General features: G+C 36.3%; 2 protein-coding genes across 2 annotated transcripts; one reads left to right on the top strand and one right to left on the bottom strand.

The window, feature by feature from the left end:
* Positions 1–2777: 2777 nt before the first annotated feature.
* LOC103448421 (ribosome biogenesis protein BOP1 homolog) lies at positions 2778–8691 on the top strand. The gene is made up of 18 exons (XM_008387689.4): positions 2778–3152; positions 3400–3525; positions 3710–3829; positions 3937–4091; positions 4852–4969; positions 5075–5176; positions 5330–5498; positions 5620–5728; positions 5827–5929; positions 6093–6243; positions 6332–6464; positions 6569–6672; positions 6765–6826; positions 6957–7017; positions 7153–7383; positions 7515–7599; positions 7890–8068; positions 8394–8691. Exons 2-18 carry the CDS (start codon positions 3418–3420, stop codon positions 8477–8479), a joined length of 2076 nt encoding a protein of 691 aa, XP_008385911.1. The 5' UTR covers positions 2778–3152; positions 3400–3417; the 3' UTR covers positions 8480–8691.
* Positions 8692–19166: 10475 nt separating this feature from the next.
* LOC103413206 (bZIP transcription factor 11-like) lies at positions 19167–20518 on the bottom strand. The gene has a single exon (XM_008351691.4). It carries the CDS (start codon positions 19912–19914, stop codon positions 19432–19434), a length of 483 nt encoding a protein of 160 aa, XP_008349913.1. The 5' UTR covers positions 19915–20518; the 3' UTR covers positions 19167–19431.
* Positions 20519–21020: the final 502 nt, after the last annotated feature.

The raw sequence follows: 21020 nt of genomic DNA, 5'->3' as shown, positions 1-21020 counted from the left end.
TTTTTTTTTGGCTTAATGTAGTCAGAAGTAATTGGTTGTCCCAAAACACTTTTAGTGTCACAGCCTGTCCCGAAGATTAATTATCGTGATTGTGAAAAGACAGATTTATCCTTGAGCGTTGGATGTGTGTTGTGTTTCGAATGAAGAAATTGGGTCAATTGGTTCTATTCCTAACTAATTGGACCTAATTAGAATTAAAAGCTTAAAGAATTGTGATTAGTGTGCATGTTTGGACCACACACATACGTTCTCTCTCTCTATCCCGTGGACATCTCTCTCTCTCTCTCTCCTTCTCGGTTCACACTCTCCCTCTCTCTTACTCGTACGGACACACACAAACAACCCAAAATCTGCACGGATCGAAGGTTCTAAGGTCTCCAATGTGTTCCTAGGATCCTTACGAGTCGAATGGTACCCGTTTTTAGCGAGGAAACCTTCGAGAAACCCTAGTTTGAAAGAGAGCCATGGGTGTACAGTACACCAAACCAGTTCATGGAGGTTTCAAGCCGTTCTAAGGCTTAAAAGGTAATCTCTTAGTCCTCTTGCTTGATTTGGCATAAATAGGAATGATTTTGGACGTCAGAAAACCCCGGAAAGTGGACCTTTGACTTGGGCACTATTCATCAACTTTTAAACCCTTGAGTTTTTGTGAATTTTAGGACCACAGTGAGCTTAAGGAGGTCCTCACGATGCTCGGAGTGCATCGTTGGTAGGATTTGGACCACGGGAGGCTCGAAAACAGAGCTTTGCAGAGGTCGTCGAAGTTCGAGGGTTTCTCCGACGTAATTTCACGTGAATCGAGGTGTGAAAGAGGTATAACGCAATTCTCTACCTCTTAAACTTCATTTTGATGGTAATTGCATGAAAAATGGTGTAGAAATGAGCTAGATAAGAAGTTGGAAAATTTGCCCAGTTTCGGGCGCCGGCGACGATTGCCGGAGCTAGAGGTAGGAGATGGAAGAATAGTTCGTCAAGTCTGACCAAATATTCTCACGCCGTCAGTCAAATGTAACGGAATCTGTTAGGTTTAACAGAATATTCCCTAACGGTGGTTTGGGAATCCGTCAGGTTTGGGCCGCGCGTGGGGGCGCGTTTTGCCGTGCCCTTGCCGGCTCGTGGGAGGTCCAAAAATAATCCAAAAAATATAGGGATGATCCTGGGGTTGTGTAGATCACTGTGGTATATTCATATACCCATTTTGGGCAATCTATGAGAAGTTATTAGCTAGTATTTCCTATATGCTTTAAAAATAACGTTTTTATAGTTGATTCGCATATAGGTGAAGCTTATCCCGAGGATGAGCGTATCCACGGGCGACTCGGGAGCTACGACCCTTCGACATATCAGTGAGTGGGTTTTTGTTTTCAGTATATATTTATATACTTGATATATTTCCCAGAAATGCATTTTTTAAGGAAAGTATGCTTTGAAATAATATGCCAAATGCTTCTATAATTTGAATATGCATTGCATGGTTGCATATATATATAAATGTGGTGTTGTGGAGGCACAGGTGAGTTCAAGTAAGTTATGTTTGGTTATGTGAATCATCGATGATGTGATATGCGATGTGTGATTAAGTAATGTTGAGCTCTTAAAGTTGCACCTAGGATGATTGTGATTTAGCCAGAGATGAGAAGTACATGCTTGTTTATTTACGTCACCTCCCACACTATATGCTCATATTGGATCCAATTTAAGTGCACAGTCTTGTCGTACTGACTTTATTTATGGTTCCGACTCGTAGGTGATTAGCGATTTATCGCCCGGCTATTATGAGAGAATAGAATTGAGCATAATTATATTTCACCCAATCTTGTCGTACAGACCCTTTTCAGTGGTTCCGACTTATGTGCAGTATATTGTCGTATAGGTCATAGTAGTGACTCCGGTTAGATTGAGTTTGAGCTATGAATTCAGCCGTACAAACTACCACATGAGTTACAGCTAACGTATCACATTTCTATGAAATTATTTTTACCAGGATTGTTTACTTTGTTATATTTTGGTATGGCATACATATGAATATGATTATGTGAAGCATGAACTGAATTGATATGATTTCAGATATATATATATATATATATATATATATATATATATATATATATATATATATATGCTTATATCTTGATTCTGGGAAAACTTTACATGTTTTACAGCGAGAGGTTAGTATATTGATAAATGAAATGAATTTGTAAAACATTTGTTTTTGCCCACTCACGTTTTCTATTTTGGGCCCCTCCAGGTTTTAAGTAAGCTTGCTGTCGGTGGCTCGGGATCATCGGCACTTATGACCTATTTGAATAATAGTAGGACATACCTGGTACTGTGTAACTAGTACTTGTCCTACTAGACTGAACCTAGACTTTATGCTCTAATTAGGAGTGTTCACTGTTGTAATTAACTCCTATCACTTTTGTTTAGTAGTGCACTTTAGTAATATGGTTTTTAATTATTCGTATATTTGCTATCTTTATCGCTTCCACACTGTGCACCTGGCTACATCACTCTCACGTGACGGCCAGCATGCCTTAACCTCGATCGGGTGTGTCATTTAGCCCATCCGAATCATCTCCCAAAAACACCAAATAACTATCACTCATCTGCCGGGGGCTAATGTTTTTGCTTATCGTATACGCATTTTAATTTTATTTCTTTCTGGAGAGATGTGGGACTGTCAGCACTAATTAATTGCATCTATGATGCGTTTGTATTTTCTATTTAACATTACTTTTTATGTTTATAAGTCTAGCATTTGTAACACTAATTTTCTTATATCAGTGCTTTTTCATGTGATCCTACCAATTTTTAAAGAGGAGAGTGATATATTTACACGTAATGAGTGAGGGCAATAAATTAGTATAGGACATATAATTTACCAATATTATGGGATAATTTTTTATTTTTTAGCACAGCGATACATTTTTACTTTTTGATATCCTCCCACAACATACACAAGCCACACGGGCCCGTCCTAAACCCTAAACCCCCCAAAGAAAAAGGAAAAATAATAATTTTTAGTTATAAGCGTTCCTGCACTCCGCTCGCGCCTCAGGAGCGTCGCCTTCCTCAGTCCCTCTAGTCTTGGAGCTTCCAAGTTCATCAGCCTGCCCAAATTCGAATCCCGCCTCTGCCATTGGGAAACATTTGTATGTATTCCCACTGCTTATTTCTTCTACAAACTTGATTTTTTTCGTTGTTTAGGGTTTAATTTCATTAGGTTCTCATATGAAAATTCAATTATTTAAATACTGGCTGAGATCGAATGGAGATAGTATAGCTGTTGGAATACATGAAATTTTGCAGAGGGGGTCGAAATTTTAATATTTTTGCGGATATTTTTTGAAATTTTTTCAACAGAACCTAACATTTTTCTATTTTTTGTTTTGTTTCAAGTACTGGGTTTTGTATGCAATGAGAATCAAGGATATGTCAGATGGGGAAGGATCGGATTCGGAGGATTATCCGTCAATCAGAGACTCGGACTCAGAAGGCGAAGAGAGTGATTCCTCTGGAGATGAGGTAACTGCAAATACGTAGAAAAAGAAGAGTTTAAAGATGAAGGATATAATTTTCCATGCCATGTCATCTGTTGTTTTGTATAATTTTCATGGTTTTGTAGAAAAGTGACGCCGGTTTGATCCAACGAGTTTGTTGTTTGGAGAGTGTGCGTGTGTGTTAATATTGTCAAGTATAACCATGGCAGGGTGTTATCAACACAAGCGACAATGATGGCGCGGCCAGTGATTCTGGTGATGATGATGATGAAAGTGATAGCTCTGAACTTGGTGAGGGAGTTGAGGAGAGTGATTCATCTGAGGATGAGGTCTGTTGTTGTTGTCTATTGACAATTACATGTGATTTTGTTATGGTATGGTTATCTGAATTCACTGAAAGGAGTGACTTTTTCATCCTTTTTTCTGTTTTTAATAGGTGGTTCCTCGAAATACTGTTGGTGATGTTCCCTTGGAGTGGTATCGGGATGAGAAACATATTGGTTATGACATTAAAGGGAAGAAGATAAAGAAGAAGGAAAAAGAAGATAAGTTGCAATCCTTTCTTGCTAGTGCTGACGATTCAAAGAACTGGTGCGCTTTTATCTCTAACATGATAGCCATCAATTATTTAAAGGATAGATGTTAAATATCAACTATTTCCATGCAAGTTTAAGTGTAGAATTTTGGTGAATATAGTGTAACATGCTCCATTTTCTATGTTGCATTTCTTTTTTCAGTTATTGTTTTGGTTTGGAAACCAGTTTTCATAGTTTCAAAGAGAACAAGATGTCCACCGAATATAGAACATCTCTTTATCAGCCAATTAGTTAATAATACAATCACATCAAAATGCTAAGTAACAGTGGCCTTCCAACCCGAAATTATTACTAAGTATGGAATTCTCTGGAACTCTATAAAGACCCAAGCCCATATACATGCCCAGAAACATACTCTATGGCGGAGAAAATCCACCTTCTCAGCATCCTCATACTGAATTCTCACCACAAACTAAAACACAGTGATTTTTTCTAACATAGACTGATTCTGGAAAAAGTGCTCTGCACTTTCTGCCTGAATTTACAACTGGCATGCAGACAAGCAAGCTAGTGTTCCTCCTTCTCTTAATGAAATCACAAGTATTAAACTCGCATGAGAAGTTGTCCAGACTAAGACTTGTACCTTGGGTCGCACTTCAGCCTTCCCAATCATGAGAGATGGTTTAAAACAGTAAATGGTTTTTTGATCATCTGTCTTGTATATTGTTTGATTATCTATTCTGTTACCTTTTCTTCTTGTTTTGAATGTTTGAATGTTCTTTTTTGTGACTCTAGTATGCTTTGTTACTATTCAGGCGCAAAATTTATGATGAATATAACGATGAGGAAGTAGAACTGACAAAAGAAGATATCAAATCGATTAGTAGACTACTTGAAGGAAAGGCTCCACATGGTGACTTTGATCCATATGCGGTCTGTAAATCCTAATTATCCGGTTCTAATTAATATGATACTTCTATTGATACAAATGAATTTCTTATTAAAGTTGAAGTGAAATTCCCCATGTTTCAAGTGCAGCCGTATGTTGATTGGTTTAAATGGGATGACTCCAAGCATCCACTGTCAAATGCACCTGAACCCAAGAGACGATTCATTCCTTCAAAATCAGAAAGTAAACTGGTAAGGCATGTTAAATGTGTTGCTCCTGTTGTGTGCTTTCTTTCTTTTTCCTTTCCCTTAGTTTTATTTTATTTTCAGTCCAGCAGACTTTTTTCTGCCAGTTTAAGATGGCTTCGTGTTACATGCTCTGAACTTCTTTTGATAACTCTACAGGTTAATAAGATTAAGTTGGCCATTCGCAAGGGTTTAATTAAGCCTAAAAAGTCTAAAGAGGAAGAAGAAGATGAAGAAAGTGTTTATCCATTGTGGGAAGATGACTCTAATTCAACGGAAAAGAATAACCATCTAACTTACATTCCTGCACCAAAGCCAAAGTTGCCTGGTATTAGTTTTCATTCACATTCTGAGGATTGTAAAAAAATCAGATAGAGAGCAATTCCTTTTTGGTTGCATGAAATATCTTGGAACTTGATGGATCTCTTAAAATTGGAATTTTCTTTTAGGCCATGAGGAGTCCTTCAATCCATCTTTAGAATACATCCCAACACAAGAAGAGGTCAACTCTTACCAGTTAATGTATGAAGAAGACCGTCCTAAATTTATACCTAAAAGGTAATATGGATTGTGAATTGAAATTTGGACTAATGTTAATTTGTTACTCTCCATGATTGTTCAACTTCTAACACGCACTCCATTATCATATTGGTTAGGTTTGCAAATATGAGAAGCATCCCTGCATATGAGAATGCTGTGAAGGAATGCTTTGAGAGATGTTTGGATCTATATTTGTGCCCTAGAGTCCGAAAGAAACGTGTAAGTGAAAAGTCCTGTTTGAGGGAAAGATTCCCTGGTGATTATTGGGTCAGGTTTTGATAGTTTTGCAAGATCTTTCAAAATGTACAATCTAATTCTGGTCTTCTAGTCATATGAGGGCAATGATTAAATTTATTCACAACGAATCATTTATATGTTTCAGCTTAATATAGACCCTGAATCTCTCAAGCCCAAGCTACCAAGCCGAACTGAACTTAAGCCTTACCCTGTAGCATGTTATCTTGAGTATAGAGGCCACGAGGATGCAGTTACATCAGTCTCTGTAGAAGCTTCAGGGCAGTGGATTGCATCAGGTATCAATGGCATGCTTAATTCTCTGTTACTTTCAGTTAGGAAATTGAAATTGGATGTAAATCTCATCATCTGCTGTGGTTCTTACAGGTTCATTGGATGGAACTTTGCGTATTTGGGAGGTTGAAACTGGTAGATGTGTCAAAATCTGCGATATTGGTGAAGCCGTCAAATATGTGGCTTGGAATCCTAACCCTGAGCATTCTATAGTGGCTGTCTCGGCGTAAGGATGCATTCAATATATTTTGGTTTCATTTTTGCTTTACATTTATTTCACTGGGGATCTTGTTACTTGAATGTGTAAAATGACTATCGCAATCTTTTTAGGGGACAAGACATACTTCTTTTGAACCCTGGTTGTGGGACGGAAGAAGTACAGAAAAGAACTAAAGAACTTCTCTCTGTTGAGATGCCCATGCCTGACGACTCTGGTCAGTGTGAGATTGTTAGTGCCTTGAATATCATTTATCAAATGAATGACATCTAACCTTTGCAAAACATATTGCTTATATGGGCACAACAGCATCCAGTGTAAGCTGGCTTCATGATGATAAACTTGAGGGAATCAGATTAAGGCATTCCAAGGTACATTGGCCTTTTCCTTCATCAATTTATTTGTGGTGGTTCGAGTATACGAGTGTCTTAGCTCTAAGTCAAGATTGGAAGGATGGTCTTCTATGAAGATTCTTAACTGTTTTCTTTGTTGGTCCTGTAGACCGTGGCTTCAGTAGAGTGGCATCGTAAAGGAGACTACCTTTCAACAGTGATGCCAGCGGATATCCTTTTTGCATGATGCTCTCTCTTTATATTATCATTTGCAATTAAGTTAATAATTTATTGTAATACAAAAAAAAGATGAAGATATACGAAGTTAGTTATCATCTCCTTGGTTTTCTTGACTTTGGCTTTACGTGAATCAAGAGCTATTTTTATACACAAGCTCTCTAAGAAGTTTACCCAGACACTTTCATTCAAGTTGCATGGGGTTGCAGTTACTTCAGTTTTCCATCCTACAAGGTCTTTCTTCTTCATTTCAACAAAAAAGATTATTCGTGTTTATGATCTGGTGAAGGATGGAAAACTTGTCAAAAAGCTTGAGACTGGACTTCGTGAAGTCTCCTCTATTGCAGTTCATCCTTCTGGTAGATTTTTAATTATTCATTAATTTTCACTATTTCTATGCACTATGTACAACTCAATTGGTTTGTCTCGTCTTCTTTACAGTTGTACTCGAATTGTACTGTGATATATCTGGATTTTACTGTTAATGTAGGTGATCATATAATTGTGGGAAGCAGAGAAGGAAAATTATGTTGGTTCGACATGGACCTTTCATCTAAACCTTACAAAACTCTCAAGTATGTTTCACATTTATTTTGTAGATGATGCAAACTATTATGATGATTAGTATTTTTAGGAAGGGGGATAATACTTTCCTGCAAACTGCTGGCTTTACTTCACTTCCAGTGTTACAGACTTTGATATACCCCACAGAGTGCACAGGTTTTTGGAAGATGTTATTTGTTTGATAGGTCTAATACTATATGACGAGTCATTAACTATTTGACAAACACCAAACCAACTTTATTCAGCATTTGCCTTGTTACTGGGGATGCATATATTTTTCTGACATTTTGAAACTTATCAGGTTGCATCAGAAGGACATCAACAATGTATCTTTCCATCGTTTGTACCCGCTGTTTGCTACATGCTCTGATGACTGCACTGCTTATGTTTTTCATGGAATGGTTTATTCAGATCTTAACCAGAACCCTCTTATTGTTCCATTGGAAATACTCCGAGGTCATACAAGCTCAAATGGGAGAGGTGCGACCTATAGTTTTCTTTATTTTATGTCCTGTTGGGTGGTTTAACAAAGATAATAGAATGCTGCTAGTGCATGTGCGGAAAGATTATTGAAGCTGGGCATCGGATTACCTTCGTAAACATATTTCCATGGGCTTTGAATGTTTTTAGAATGTATTATGTGTTCAAGGCTCCTTCTCAAGAATTCAGATATGATAAAATGCTAAGGGGTTAGGAGAAAAACATGCATAGTTGCAGGCCAAATGCATAGTCAACTCAGTATCATAGCGTCATTCAAAACTTTTATATAAAAGCTAAATCTTTGTTTTCCCTGACTGGTATGCAGGTGTATTGGACTGTAAGTTCCATCCAAGGCAGCCATGGTTATTCACTAGCGGCGCAGACTCGGTGATTAGACTTTATTGCAATTGATAGGAAAAGAAAGGTAACGGCCTTTAATTGGTGCCCGTATATGGATCCAACTGCTTGGATCTGAATCTTCTACGGTCTACAAATATTTTGCTTAATTGTTGTATGTACCATGTGTTGACCGAAATGGTTCGATCATAATTTTGACGGTATACAACTAATTCGTCTTTTTCTCCTTTATATTTAATTGAAATTCCGTTGCGTGTTCCTCGTTACATTGAGTTCATATTCCTTTCGTATATTTTGAGCCGAATATGTGGGATTGGATGTTATTGTTTCAGAGCTTGTGATTTCTTTTCCTCGCAGTAAATGGTAATTGTGGCTAGGTTCAGACAAATCTCAACAGGTCTTTGTAGTTGTCGACAGAGCTTAGCAGGTTCCCGCTAGGTGCGTGACAAAATGCTTCATGAAATAGGTAGTGGTGTAAATAAAAAAATTAAGAAAAAAACTCTTAGTGAAATAGACTTTGATATGTTTTTTATCTTAAATTACTTCCAATTTTTTGTTGTCAAATATTGACACAAACGTTTTTCAATATTGTTGAAAAGCACCCTAAGACCTCCAATCCTTAGGTTAAAACCTAAAATTTTTAGCCTAAAAAATTTAGGATTTGTTTGGTATTTTACTTGAATCCAACTTTTTAAACTCAAAAACAATTTTCAAATTTTAGGCCTTAAAAATTTGTTTGGTAGAACTATTTTAAAAAACTAAATTCAAGATTAACTAAAAAATATAGGCTACTATTTAAAAACATAAAAAGTGACTTTTTAGATTAAACTCACTCATTTCTTTTCTCTTCCTCCTCCCCTCTTACTCCAAATCTATCTCTCTTTTCTTCTTTCTCTCTTCTCTTTTTTTTATAACATTTTTCGTCTTTCTTCCAATCTGCTCTCTTCATTCTTTTGGTTCTTTCTCTCACTCCTATTCCTCTCTATCTCATCCGAACCTCTCTTCTTTCTCTTTTCTTCAATCATCTCTTAATTTATTTCCTCTTCTCTTCTCTTTCTCCCTTTCTTGCTACCTCTCTTTTTAGATCTCTTTGTCTAGTTTAAATAGTAAGATTTAAAAAAAAATTAAATTACAAACCAATCAAGTTTTTGAGTCTTAAAGAAAATTGTTTTCAAGAAATGTTTTTAAAAAATGTTATGAGAAATGATAAAAAATTTCAAATAGGATACCAAACAGGCACTTAGGTTTTAGCCCATAAACAACTTTTCTAATCCAACCCTTATGGCCTAAATTTTTTTGTCACATACCTACCCGAGGTCCACCACATCCCGGACCCGCTCCACCACCGTAGCACGATATTGTCCGCTTTGGGCCCCAATTACGCCCTCACGGTTTTGTTTCTGGGAACTCACACGAGAACTTCCCAATGAGTCACCCATCATGGGATTGCTCTCGCGCTCTACTCGTTTAACTTCGGAGTTCCGATGGAACCCGAAGCCAGTGAGCTCCCAAAAGGCCTCATGCTAGGTAGGGATGAGAATATACATATAAGGATCACTCCCCTGGGCAAGGTGGGATCTTACAATTGGTAATGTGATTGTCCTTCCATAACAATCTATCTTGGCACAATTATAGTGCAACCAATCAGTGCCCAAAATCACATCAAAATCCATAATATCCAACGACATAAGATTAGTCGACATAATAACTTCATCTACTATCATTGGACATCCTGGATATACCTGATCCACAAAACATCTATCCCTTCTAGGCATGGAAAATTCTAAATTATATTCTAGAGGTGTAGGATGGGGTTGCGTCACTTGAGCAAATGTATGAGAAATAACAGAATGTGTAGCACCACAATCAATCAATACTCTAGCAAAATGACCAAGAATATTTAACGTACCCATTATTAAATCTGGATTATTCTGGGCATCTTGTAGTGACATGTTGTGGATACACCCCTGATTCTGCTGTCGTCCACTGCGACCTATGTTGGCATGAATACCACGTCCCTGCCTCTGCTGACCCGACTGCCTCGAAGATCCTGCACTACTAGCAGCAATCTCTCCCTACTGGGGCTGTCCGCCTTGGTACCACTGAGATCCTCCGGCTGAATGTGGCTGATAAGACATAGATCCTCGCTGATACTGAGGGTACCCACTATGATATTGAGGATCCTGAGAGTACTGTTGTTGTCCTGAGGTGTAAGGAGCGGCGTCGCCCTGATAGTGGTAGGCACCTCCTCGTCCAGTCTGAGTATAACCACCAGATCCTGAAGCTTGTTGGGTCGGTGCAGGTGGTGAGAATGAAGGTTGTTGGGGTCTCTGCTGACTCTGAGGGCATTGAGCAGCCCTATGACCCATCTGACCACAAGTGAAGCATCCACTACTGACTCTCCTACGCTTCCCAAAATGCCTAATATTACACCTGCGACATAAGGGAGCACCGGATCCACCTGAAATTACATTTGCATGAGAGCCTAGTGGGGTGAGATATGACATTATTTCAGCCATGAAAGCAAAGAGATTGTTGTCGAAAGGTTGTCAGGGATATTTGGCTCATGTGGTATTGAATGATGATGCTCCTAGTAGTGCAGAGGATGTTCGTGTGGTTAGATATTTTCCGAATGTATTCCCTGAGGATTTGCCTGAATTGCCGCCAGATAGAGATGTGGAGTTTGTTATTGATTTGCTTCCAGGTACGAATCCCATATCCTTAACTCCTTATAGAATGGCTCCTGCTGAATTAAATGAATTGAAAGTTCAGTTGCAAGAGTTAGTGAATAAAGGTTTTATTCAGCCTAGTACTTCACCTTGGGGAGCTCCAGTTTTATTTGTGAGGAAGAAAGATGGAACTTTAAGGCTGTGCATTGATTACAGGCAACTGAATTAGGTAACCATTAAGAACTGTTATCCATTGCCTCGTATAGATGATTTATTTGATCAACTCAGAGGTGCATGTGTATTTTCTAAGATCGATTTGAGGTCAGGTTACTACCAGTTGAAGATTAAAAATGAAGATGTCTCTAAAACTGCATTCAGGACTCAATATGGTCATTATGAGTTTCTTGTGATGCCATTCGGATTACTAATGCACCAGCAGCTTTTATGGACTTGATGAATTGAGTATTTCAGCCATATTTGGACATGTTTGTTATTGTCTTCATTGATGATATTTTGGTATACTCTAAGTCTAAGGCTGAGCATGATAGACATCTGAAGTTGGTGTTGAGCAGTTTGAGGGAACACCAACTATACGCTAAGTTTAGCAAATGTGAATTTTGGTTGAATCAAGTGGCATTTTTGGGATATGTCATTTCTGCTCAAGGCATTCAAGTGGATTCTCAGAAAGTGGCAGCTGTAGAGAATTGGGAGCAACCTCGAACCGTCATTGAGGTACAGAGTTTTCTTGGCCTAGCAGGCTATTATAGATGGTTCGTTAAGGATTTTTCAATGATTGCCTTGCCATTGATGAGGTTGACTCGAAAGGATGTTAAGTTTGAGTGGGATAATAAATGTGAGCAATGTTTCTAGTAGCTGAAGTACTATCTCACTCATGCACCTGTTCTAGCACTTCTAGATGATAGTGGTAATTGTGAGGTTTACATTGATGCTTATCTGAATGGTATCAAAGTCAATCCCTGGCCGGAAGTGTGCCAACAAAGACGTCGGGCCCTTAAGGGGGGTGGATTGTTACATCCCACATCGTCCAGGGGAGTGATCCTTAAATGTATATTCCCATCCCTACCTAGCACGAGGCCTTTTGGGAGCTCAATAGCTTCGAGTTCCGTCGAAACTCCGAAGTTAAGCAAGAAGGTGGCCAGAGCACTCTCATGATGGGTGACTCACTGGGAAGTTGCTCGTGAGTTCCCAGAAATAAAACCGTGAGGGCGTGGTCGGGACCCAAAGCGGACAATATCGTGCTACAATGGTGGAGCGGGCCTAGGAAGTGGTCCGCCCTAGGTGGGGATGTGAAATTTTTAGCCTGAGATTATTAAAGAATAATTTTTGGCTAATTTTTTCTTTTAAAGTAATTTAAAAAAAAATATGTAAACTATCATAATTTAATTTTATGAACATTTTAATCTACAAATATTTAAATTCCGATAAATATTGAAAAATCACTAAATTTGGGTGAATTTTGAGTTAAATTAAAATTTTAATTATTTTAGCCGTTGGATTTAAATTTGGACTGTTAGATCTTTTACCGTTAGATTTGATTATATTTGGTCTTAGCCATTGAATTCAATAAATCATGGAAGACATGCCCATGTGGGTGGGGTCCCGTTGATGGTACCCACACCATTTTCTGGGCTAAATCCTAAGGAAAATTTGGCTTTTGTTTGACTTTTAGCTTTTAGCTCACATATTTAGCATGTGTTGAGTTGAGTTTGAAGGGGGAATAAAATCTAAAAAATAGCATTTAACCCAAGATTGAATTTGGTCTAAACAAACCCAAAAGGGGAGTTGCATGAGTGCCTGTGGAACTCACGTCGATTAAAAGGACAAATTGGGTGATTCGACTTTAAGCAAAGGATAAAAGGTAAGTATCTTCTTTTGTTTGTTTCTTTAAGAAAACGAGAGAGACTCTATTTTCAAATATTCCAATAAAAAATATAAAGTTGGAGGCATTGGAGTCCATTTTCCAATCGGCATCTTCCTTTGCCTTTTCCTTCTTCTTTTTATTTCTTTTTCCATGTATGTTCTAATCTAAAGTAGTTCTATTTTTTCCCTAAAAAAAAAGTAGTTCTATTTTATTTTATTTTTACACCAACACAAAAGATGGATATTCGAAACTTAGGACGTGTTTACTAACTCGTAATTAGAATGAGAATAAGGAATCCGATTCCAATTACGGATTATACTTGTGTTTATTAAAATTGGGAGGAATCAAAAGTGTGGGACCCACACGATGGAATTCAATTCTTGGGATTGGAGGAGTTGGACTCCCTCTATGGATGTGGTAATTGATATCCAAGAGGGTGAGGGAATCGGGAATGCATTTGCTCTTCCTATTATACTCTTACTTACTTTTTTTTATTTCCGAGACTATCATTTAAAAATCCATTAACCCTAGTTTAATTATGCACAACTCCTTACTTTTTTTTTATTAGGAACTTTAACGAAAAGCTTCCAGTACTGTTCACTTTAACAAAAAACCACATTTTAACACTAAAAAGTCAATCCTAGTACTATTCACTTTACCCTTTATTTTGTCCTTATCGTTAAAACTCATTCACATTATGCACAGCTCCATGCTCATTCACATTATACACAACTCCGTGCATATGCCGAAGAGAAGAAACTACAACTTGAGGGAGAAAATTTAAATATTAAAGTAAATACTTAAATTTATAAAAAATAAAAAATAAACAAAAGTATTTAGTGTGTCTATGAAATAAAAAAGCAATTTAATTTTTTTCTTACTATTATATCAAATTTTATTAACTCAAGTATATAAAATACTTGATTTGGGACAAGGGTATTTTAGTAATCTTACTGGTTTATATTCTGATTATGCTGAATTAGTAAACAGTTTTATGGAATAAGTGTCATTTCTATTCCGATTCCAAAACATTTAAGTAAACAGTTTTAACAGGAATCTGATTCTGACTTCTCCTCATTCCAACCCCTCAATTCAATTCCTCTTATTTTCATTACGATTACGTAAATGTGCCATTAATACAATGTGCCAATATTTAGAAGAAAAATTAAATAATACTTATCAAAATTGAGTGTGTACACATACTTTAAGTAATTCAAAAAAATACAACATCACTTTTGTTTTTGGGAACTGTTATTAGCACTCTAAAAATCTCATTCTACACTCCTCATAAGTGTATTTTTCTTTCTAATTATAGAAAATTTGAAGTTCAAAATGAGATTTTTGGAGTGCCAATAAAAATTTCTTTTTCTTTTTCTTTTTTATATTTGTGTGGTGTCCTGTCAAGTTACTTGGAATCCTAAGTCAATCCACTATTTTTGAATTAAGAGAAAATTCTATCTAAAGAAATGCAACTGTTACTTACCAACCAATACTGTGATTTAGTAAGGTTCCTCTTCAATTATAAGTGAAACATCTCAAGTTCGACTCACATGAATGACGATGACGTATATTGAGTTTGATGCTTGCTTCGTAGATGACCTATTGTGTGGCCTAACTCAACCTTCCATCTCCTTAGAGTAAAATATTATTGTATAAAAAAGAAAAAAAAATTGAATATACTTTATTTATATATATATATTTTTAACTTCTCTTCCTAATTAAATCAGAGTAAATTAATGAAAGTGTGCCTCCTTCTCATCTCAAATATTATGTGATTAATTAGTGTTTTGTTTCCAAATATTATGTAAGCAGCATCTAAGCACAAGCTTACAGTGCGATTATCATTAATTTTGATAATTGTGCTGGTTTAGCAGGCAGATCTCGTATAATTAATTAAATTAATTAATATTGTAGCCATAACTTCATTATTTCTGATGCCTTCAGTTCATCGTGTACATGTCTTTCAGAAGTTGCAGTGCTAAAATGGTTCCCTGCACCCACTTGGTGACTCTATAATTTTTTAGAGCTTTTCTTGCACCCACATGGTGACTTAAACCATAATTCAATCTTAAGTTTCTATTAACTTTAACTTAGTTGGTTTTATTACCCATTACCTTTGGTTAGGGAATTGTTATTAATACTCCATAAATTTCATTCTACACTCTTTATAAATGTATTTTTTTCTTTCTAATAATAGAAAGTTTGGAGTGCCAAATGTAATTTTTGGAGTGCTAATAACAATTCCCCTTTTGTTATTCTTTTTAATATTTCATTCATCATTTTGCCTTTCTCTCATATTCACAATTGTTGGTTTTACTTTTACCCTTGCAAAGAAAAGTAAATTATCAGGTCTAAAATCTTGTGAGAATAACATATAAGCAAAATATTGCCTAAATTAAATATTTTGCTTCGTATTGTTTGTATTGACATACTCCTTTCTTTTGCTAAAAAATTGTAACTTAATACAACAAACTGCCACTAATATAGACTACGACAGAGAATGAAGAATTAATCGATCTAACAGTTTTAAATAGTTTTGTTCTAATGATATATATCTCCACTTGATTAGAGATGCCTCACGTTTAACTCACATAGATAACAATGATGATATACTGCAGATCGACAAATGCATTCTCATCACTTGCAAATTTACATTGCAAAAAAGTCCTAGAAAAGAGAATATGGAGAGACTCACATCATAGGACATGTATGGGTTATCATAATATGAAGTACTTGACCTATAATTGAGCTTCCATGAGGAGAAAAGCATTAGTTGTGGTACTTTTTTCTAGGATGCACTGGTGTAAATTATATACTGAAATTCTTGGTCATTGGATCATTGGTTATTAGACTCTTGGCTAAACATTTAACTCTTTATTCATTCGGTGTATGTCATACACTAGAGCAGAGTAGAATTTTCCTTTATTTTAACTCAGTGTGTAATAAATTAATATCAAAATTAAAATGCAAAACTCTAATTTAAGTACCTTTGTGGTCCAAAAGCTGCAATGGAATCAAGTGCACAACAAAGAGTTCTTTCCTAACCCATTAAACTTTACACCCCTCACAAGGCAAAATATATTTTTCACCAATGAAAACTATGCAGGTACAACTCAGAAAAAAGAAAAAAAAAAGGTTGGCTATGAAAGCTCCATATAACAAGTTCTGCAAAAGAGAAGGAGATCTAGATTCGTGATCAAGAAAGATCAATCACCATCTCTTGCCTAAGATGGTTGGAAACTTTCACATATGAATATGATTGGTAATTTTGATACTGATCTTATCTTTGAGAATCTCCGCGAGGGGGGGTGCTAATTTTTCTTGATTTCACCTTGTCTAAAGTGGATTATGTAAGAAAAACTATAGATTAATAACCACCCTATCCAATAAGGGAATGCCAAAATTTGAAATTTGTTAGACTTTTAGCCCACGTGAGACTTTAAGAATTTTAATTACCTGAAGCCGGTTCGAGCATTATTCAAGTGACAATATTTCTAAATTTTGAAAGGAAAAAGGAAGGATAAATATCTTGATTTTGTTAAAGAAAATGTCTACTTTTCAAACTTCCAATCTTGATTGTGTTAAAGAAAATGTCTACTTTTCAAACTTCCCATCCAACAGTTGGTTCCAATTTGCTAACCTTAGAGATAAAAGCACAGAAGCATCTCCAAGAGAATTGCTAAATTCACATTTTAAAGAAATATGTAGAGCAACATAGAATTTCCTTTCTCACAATTACCATTAATTTTTTTTTTTCGAAGGTAATAATTTCATTATATTCGAATTGAAAGGTTTACATTAAAACTCAAAGTATTAAACAACCATTCTAACCCAAAACAGTCTCAGACATAAAGGCCCCCTCTCGTAAGGCAAAAGAGGCTACTTCATATTACAAATACAAGGAGCAAAAATAAAATACACTGACCCCAATTGCTGCTTCACATATTGAATATAAAGAAAAAGAGCTTCAGTTACAACATTTGGTTGAACCTTGTCATTAATCATATCCACAAGACACTTAGAATCTGATTCAATCTGAACCACATCAAATTCCATATCAACACAAGCCAACAATGCCGCCCACACTGCTTCTGCCTCCGCCATTAAACTAGACTCACATGAAAAATTCCCCACTCCTCCCGCTCTTTTAAAAATCCCTGCAAAATCCCATGCCACCTATCCATACCCTCCTCATCCAAACTCCCTTACCCCCGCACCATTAATTAATTCAATATAACAGAATATGTGGGACAACTTGTTTCTTATTTAGATAGTATATAATACAATATTAAAACTTATAAAGTCTGTTGGAAAACAAGATTGTGAAGTAACAAATTTTACTCTTCAATTTGTCACGTAAGTTACAAACTTATATTTGAAAAGTTATATTTGTGAAGGCTGTGTTTGAGTTGCCCTAAAAAGACTATAAAACAACATTGTTAACTATTTTAGCAAAAAGCCAACAAATCTTGCTCCAAGAGACTCTTTAAATGAATCTTCAAACTAACAAAGTGAATAGTCACTCCATAAACTTATAAAGGAGGAGAGAGAATTTAAAATTGAACAATTAGAAAAAACTAAAACTCTCCAACTGTTCAATTCTTTCTCTCCTCTTATAGCTCTCTTGAAAAAGTAATTAAATATTAATGTTATCTTAAAATAGAGTGTTATTGGAGTTGAGTTAAGTTTTCTGGCTATTGACACTATTTATTAGCTAATTTAGCAAAAAATTAGAAAAAAAGTCTTGAAGATGCGTAGGCAGAATTGTGCATTATTGATATAAAAAAAAAAAAAAAAGCTTCCATGTATAATTGCATCAAGACATTTTAAAAATGTTTGAAATTCATAAGTCAATATTTAATCTCTCCGTCCACTTCTTTTTCTTCTTAAAATAATAATATATATACTCTAAGTGTGTGTTTGTTTGGCCTCACTAACTTTCATTAGACTAGATTGGATTAGCTATTAGTGAAATCATGTGTTTATTGCGTGCACAGACTAAAGTTAAAGTGATTAAAGGGGATTCGCTCCGACTATCTTCCTCGCTAGGAGGTCTTAGTGAGAGCCCCCCCAGAGCATGGGACTGCTAAGCCCTTTGTCTGGTCTGTCCTCGTCTCCTTTCATCCATTATCTGCTCTCTGTTTTCTTGAGCACCGACAACCACCATCACACCACCATCACACCACCACTCCCAACTTCAGCGAGACACACCGTTAGCCCAACACCACTCTCTCCCTCTCGCCTCGAACCCAGAATTTCGAACGAGGAAAATCCCACTTTCTCCGTTGTCAGTCCCGCTCTAGCAGTCCCGTCCTCGATTCACCTTCCAGGAATATCTCACTCTAGCACTCCTTGATTCAATTCCTCCTAGCTTCTGGAGGTTAATTTTTTGATTTCCTTGATTCAATTCCTCCTAGTTTCTGGAGTTTAATTTTGTTTGGTTGGTAGGAAAGCTGGGAGATTGGCTATCAAGATCCAAGGAAAGCAAGCATCCTTGGCAATTTTTGGTTGCAGAGGAAGAAGAAACAAAACGAAAAAGCTTGAATTTGTTGCAGGCATTGATGGACAAAAAAAAAAAAAAAAAAGAAAATCAGTGGTCTGGGATTTTTTTGGGGAAATCTGGAGATCATGCCGTTTATGGAACTCTCTAGATTGAGCCGGTGAAAATATTTGAATCAAAAGTAATAAAATAATTAAAAAGTAGTAAAAAAATATTTAGATTCTAAAAATAATTTAGTTCATGACTTAGTCCAACACTGTATCAAACGTTTCACTATTCTTGTCCTGCTTAGTCCATGCCAAGCCAGTCCAACTGAATCCCTTAAGCTAGTGCAGTCCGAGATAGTCCGGTGCAACAAACGCACCCTAAGAGAACTGTTATTAGCACTCCAAAAATCTTGATTTACACTCTTCACAAGTGTATTTTTCTTTCTAATTATAGAAAGTTTGGAGATCAAAATAAGATTTTCGAAATACTAATAACAATTTTCTATACTAAATTTATCTAAATTTTAATAAAACAATTTAAACTTAAAATGCTGACTACGGACGAAATACGTTACTCTAGTAATTTAACTCAAGCTCGTACTTAATTTGACTAAACCCTTAGTACGAGTTTGTGTCAAACACAAAGAGGTGATGCCATTGGGTTGCACAAATTTCCTACACATACATGCGAGAGAAAGACAAATTGAAGAGAACTTAGTGAATATTATAATAAAAAGAAATAGGAAAACCCTCATTCACAGACCAACGCCAACACCATGGCTCTTTTGTTTTACATTTAACACATAAATTTATTCCTTAGTAAAATAAAACTACACACCTCTCTCTCTAGTTTTTATCAATCGATCCAATATCCAAAGAAGCTCATACGCATCGTATCAGTAAGTCGTCATGAACACGACACAAATATAAATGAATAAACCTGAACACGAACACGACCGCGACCACGATCAGTAGTGAAACATATCTGCAGAGGCCATAATAGGCTGATTAAGATTTGACAGATTCAAGGGGTCGAAGAAACTGCTATTAGGCTCATTGAAGCAGCTTGAATCTGCAGCAGCTGCATAGAGCCCACCATTGTTTGCATTCAAGAAACTGGCAATCTCATTGAGGGACTGCAATCTGCTGCTGAGCTCATCAGCTTGGGCTCTGAGAACAGAGTTCTCTGCCTCCATGTTCATGTAATGCTGGCTTGTGATGTTGAGGCTGGAGATGATCTGATGGTTCTCCTTCTTCAGTTGGTTGATCTGGCCCGTCAGATCATCCAAGTGCTTCTGCTTCCTCAACCTAGACCGCCTAGCCGATTCGCGGTTCGAAACCATTCTCTTCCTCTTCCTCTGGTCCATCAGAGCCATCAAGTCTTCCTCAGAGCCTGAGTTTTGATGACTCATGGAGGAGGAGCCTGAAGATGTCCCACTGGACGGAGCCATTGATAAAAACCACAGAAAAAACTCGGCAGATTTTCACAGAAATTAACTGAGAGAGAGATTATTGCAGGACCCAAAAACAAAATAAACTCAAAAAGTACAGAAACAAGTAGAAATATTAGTTATAATTACTATAATTATTGTAGGGTTTGATGGGAGGTGAAATCATGAAACGTAATAAAGCCAGTAAAGGAAGACGACAGAGAAGGATTGAACTAAATGGGTCCTGCGCCTGTATGTGGAATTTATCATGCACTCGGAGAGAAGGGTTTCACTCAGAACTGGAGTCATCAATCTCAAACATCAAGACCAAAATGTTCAGCATTTAAGATAAAAGCTTCTAAAAAGAACCAACAATTTGGGTATTTCTGAAACAATCTCAGAAGCTCCCGGGAAGCATAAAGTTTGAAACTTTCAGAGAATTTGGTATTTTTGGAGATGGGTTTTGTGGATTTTGAACCCAAAATCCCAAATTTAATAGCAAATGGGAGAAAAACTCAGAGAGATGAAAACCCAGATGGATGAAATGCGTTGCAGGATTAAGAAAATCAGAAGGAGAGGAAGATCAAGGAAAAAGGGGAAAGAGAGGAGGACTTTGAGGGGTTTGGGGATAGAATTTATAGGAAAAAAAGGAACCAAGTAGTTGATGGTAAAAGGTGAATAAAAAAAGAAAAAATGGAAAAAGAAAACATTAAAAGGAGTAATAGAAAACTAAATTTGTAAATTAAATGATGTGATATTAATATAAATGAACATGCTTATCAACGCTTAAGTAATATTCTAATCATTAACTTCCATGTCATTTAGTTTATAAAGTTTTGTTTACAAATTTAATCTCTCTAGTATTACCCTAAAAAGAGTTTGGAATGTGATAGTAATATTAAGGTAAGAAGACTAAATTTATAAACTAAATTATGTGTCATCAATAAGAAATAAACATGTTAACCAACACTTAATTAATAATTCAATGATCAACTCTTATATCATTTAGTTTACAAAATTTAACATACACATTTAGTTTCTTTGGCATTAGCCTAATATTAGATATAGTATAATGCTAGGTAGACTAAATTTATAGACTAACTTTGTAAATTAAATAATGCATTATC

This window comes from Malus domestica, chromosome 05 (genome assembly GCF_042453785.1).
Source record: "Malus domestica chromosome 05, GDT2T_hap1".
In the NCBI taxonomy this organism is placed as follows: domain Eukaryota; kingdom Viridiplantae; phylum Streptophyta; class Magnoliopsida; order Rosales; family Rosaceae; genus Malus; species Malus domestica.
The sequence above is the reverse complement of the archived record's forward strand: the minus strand, read 5'-3'. Positions and strand labels throughout refer to the sequence as shown.

What these genes read in the sequence shown, in the direction of transcription:
- LOC103448421 (XM_008387689.4), top strand. Translation starts at nt 3,418, where the DNA reads ATGAGAATCAAGGATATGTCAGATGGGGAAGGATCGGATTCGGAGGAT. An exon ending in GCTGACGATTCAAAGAACTG is followed by an intron (nt 4,092 to 4,851) that starts GTGCGCTTTTAT and finishes GTTACTATTCAG; the next exon opens with GCGCAAAATTTATGATGAAT. An exon ending in TCAGATTAAGGCATTCCAAG is followed by an intron (nt 6,827 to 6,956) that starts GTACATTGGCCT and finishes TTGGTCCTGTAG; the next exon opens with ACCGTGGCTTCAGTAGAGTG.
- LOC103413206 (XM_008351691.4), bottom strand. Translation starts at nt 19,914, where the DNA reads ATGGCTCCGTCCAGTGGGACATCTTCAGGCTCCTCCTCCATGAGTCAT.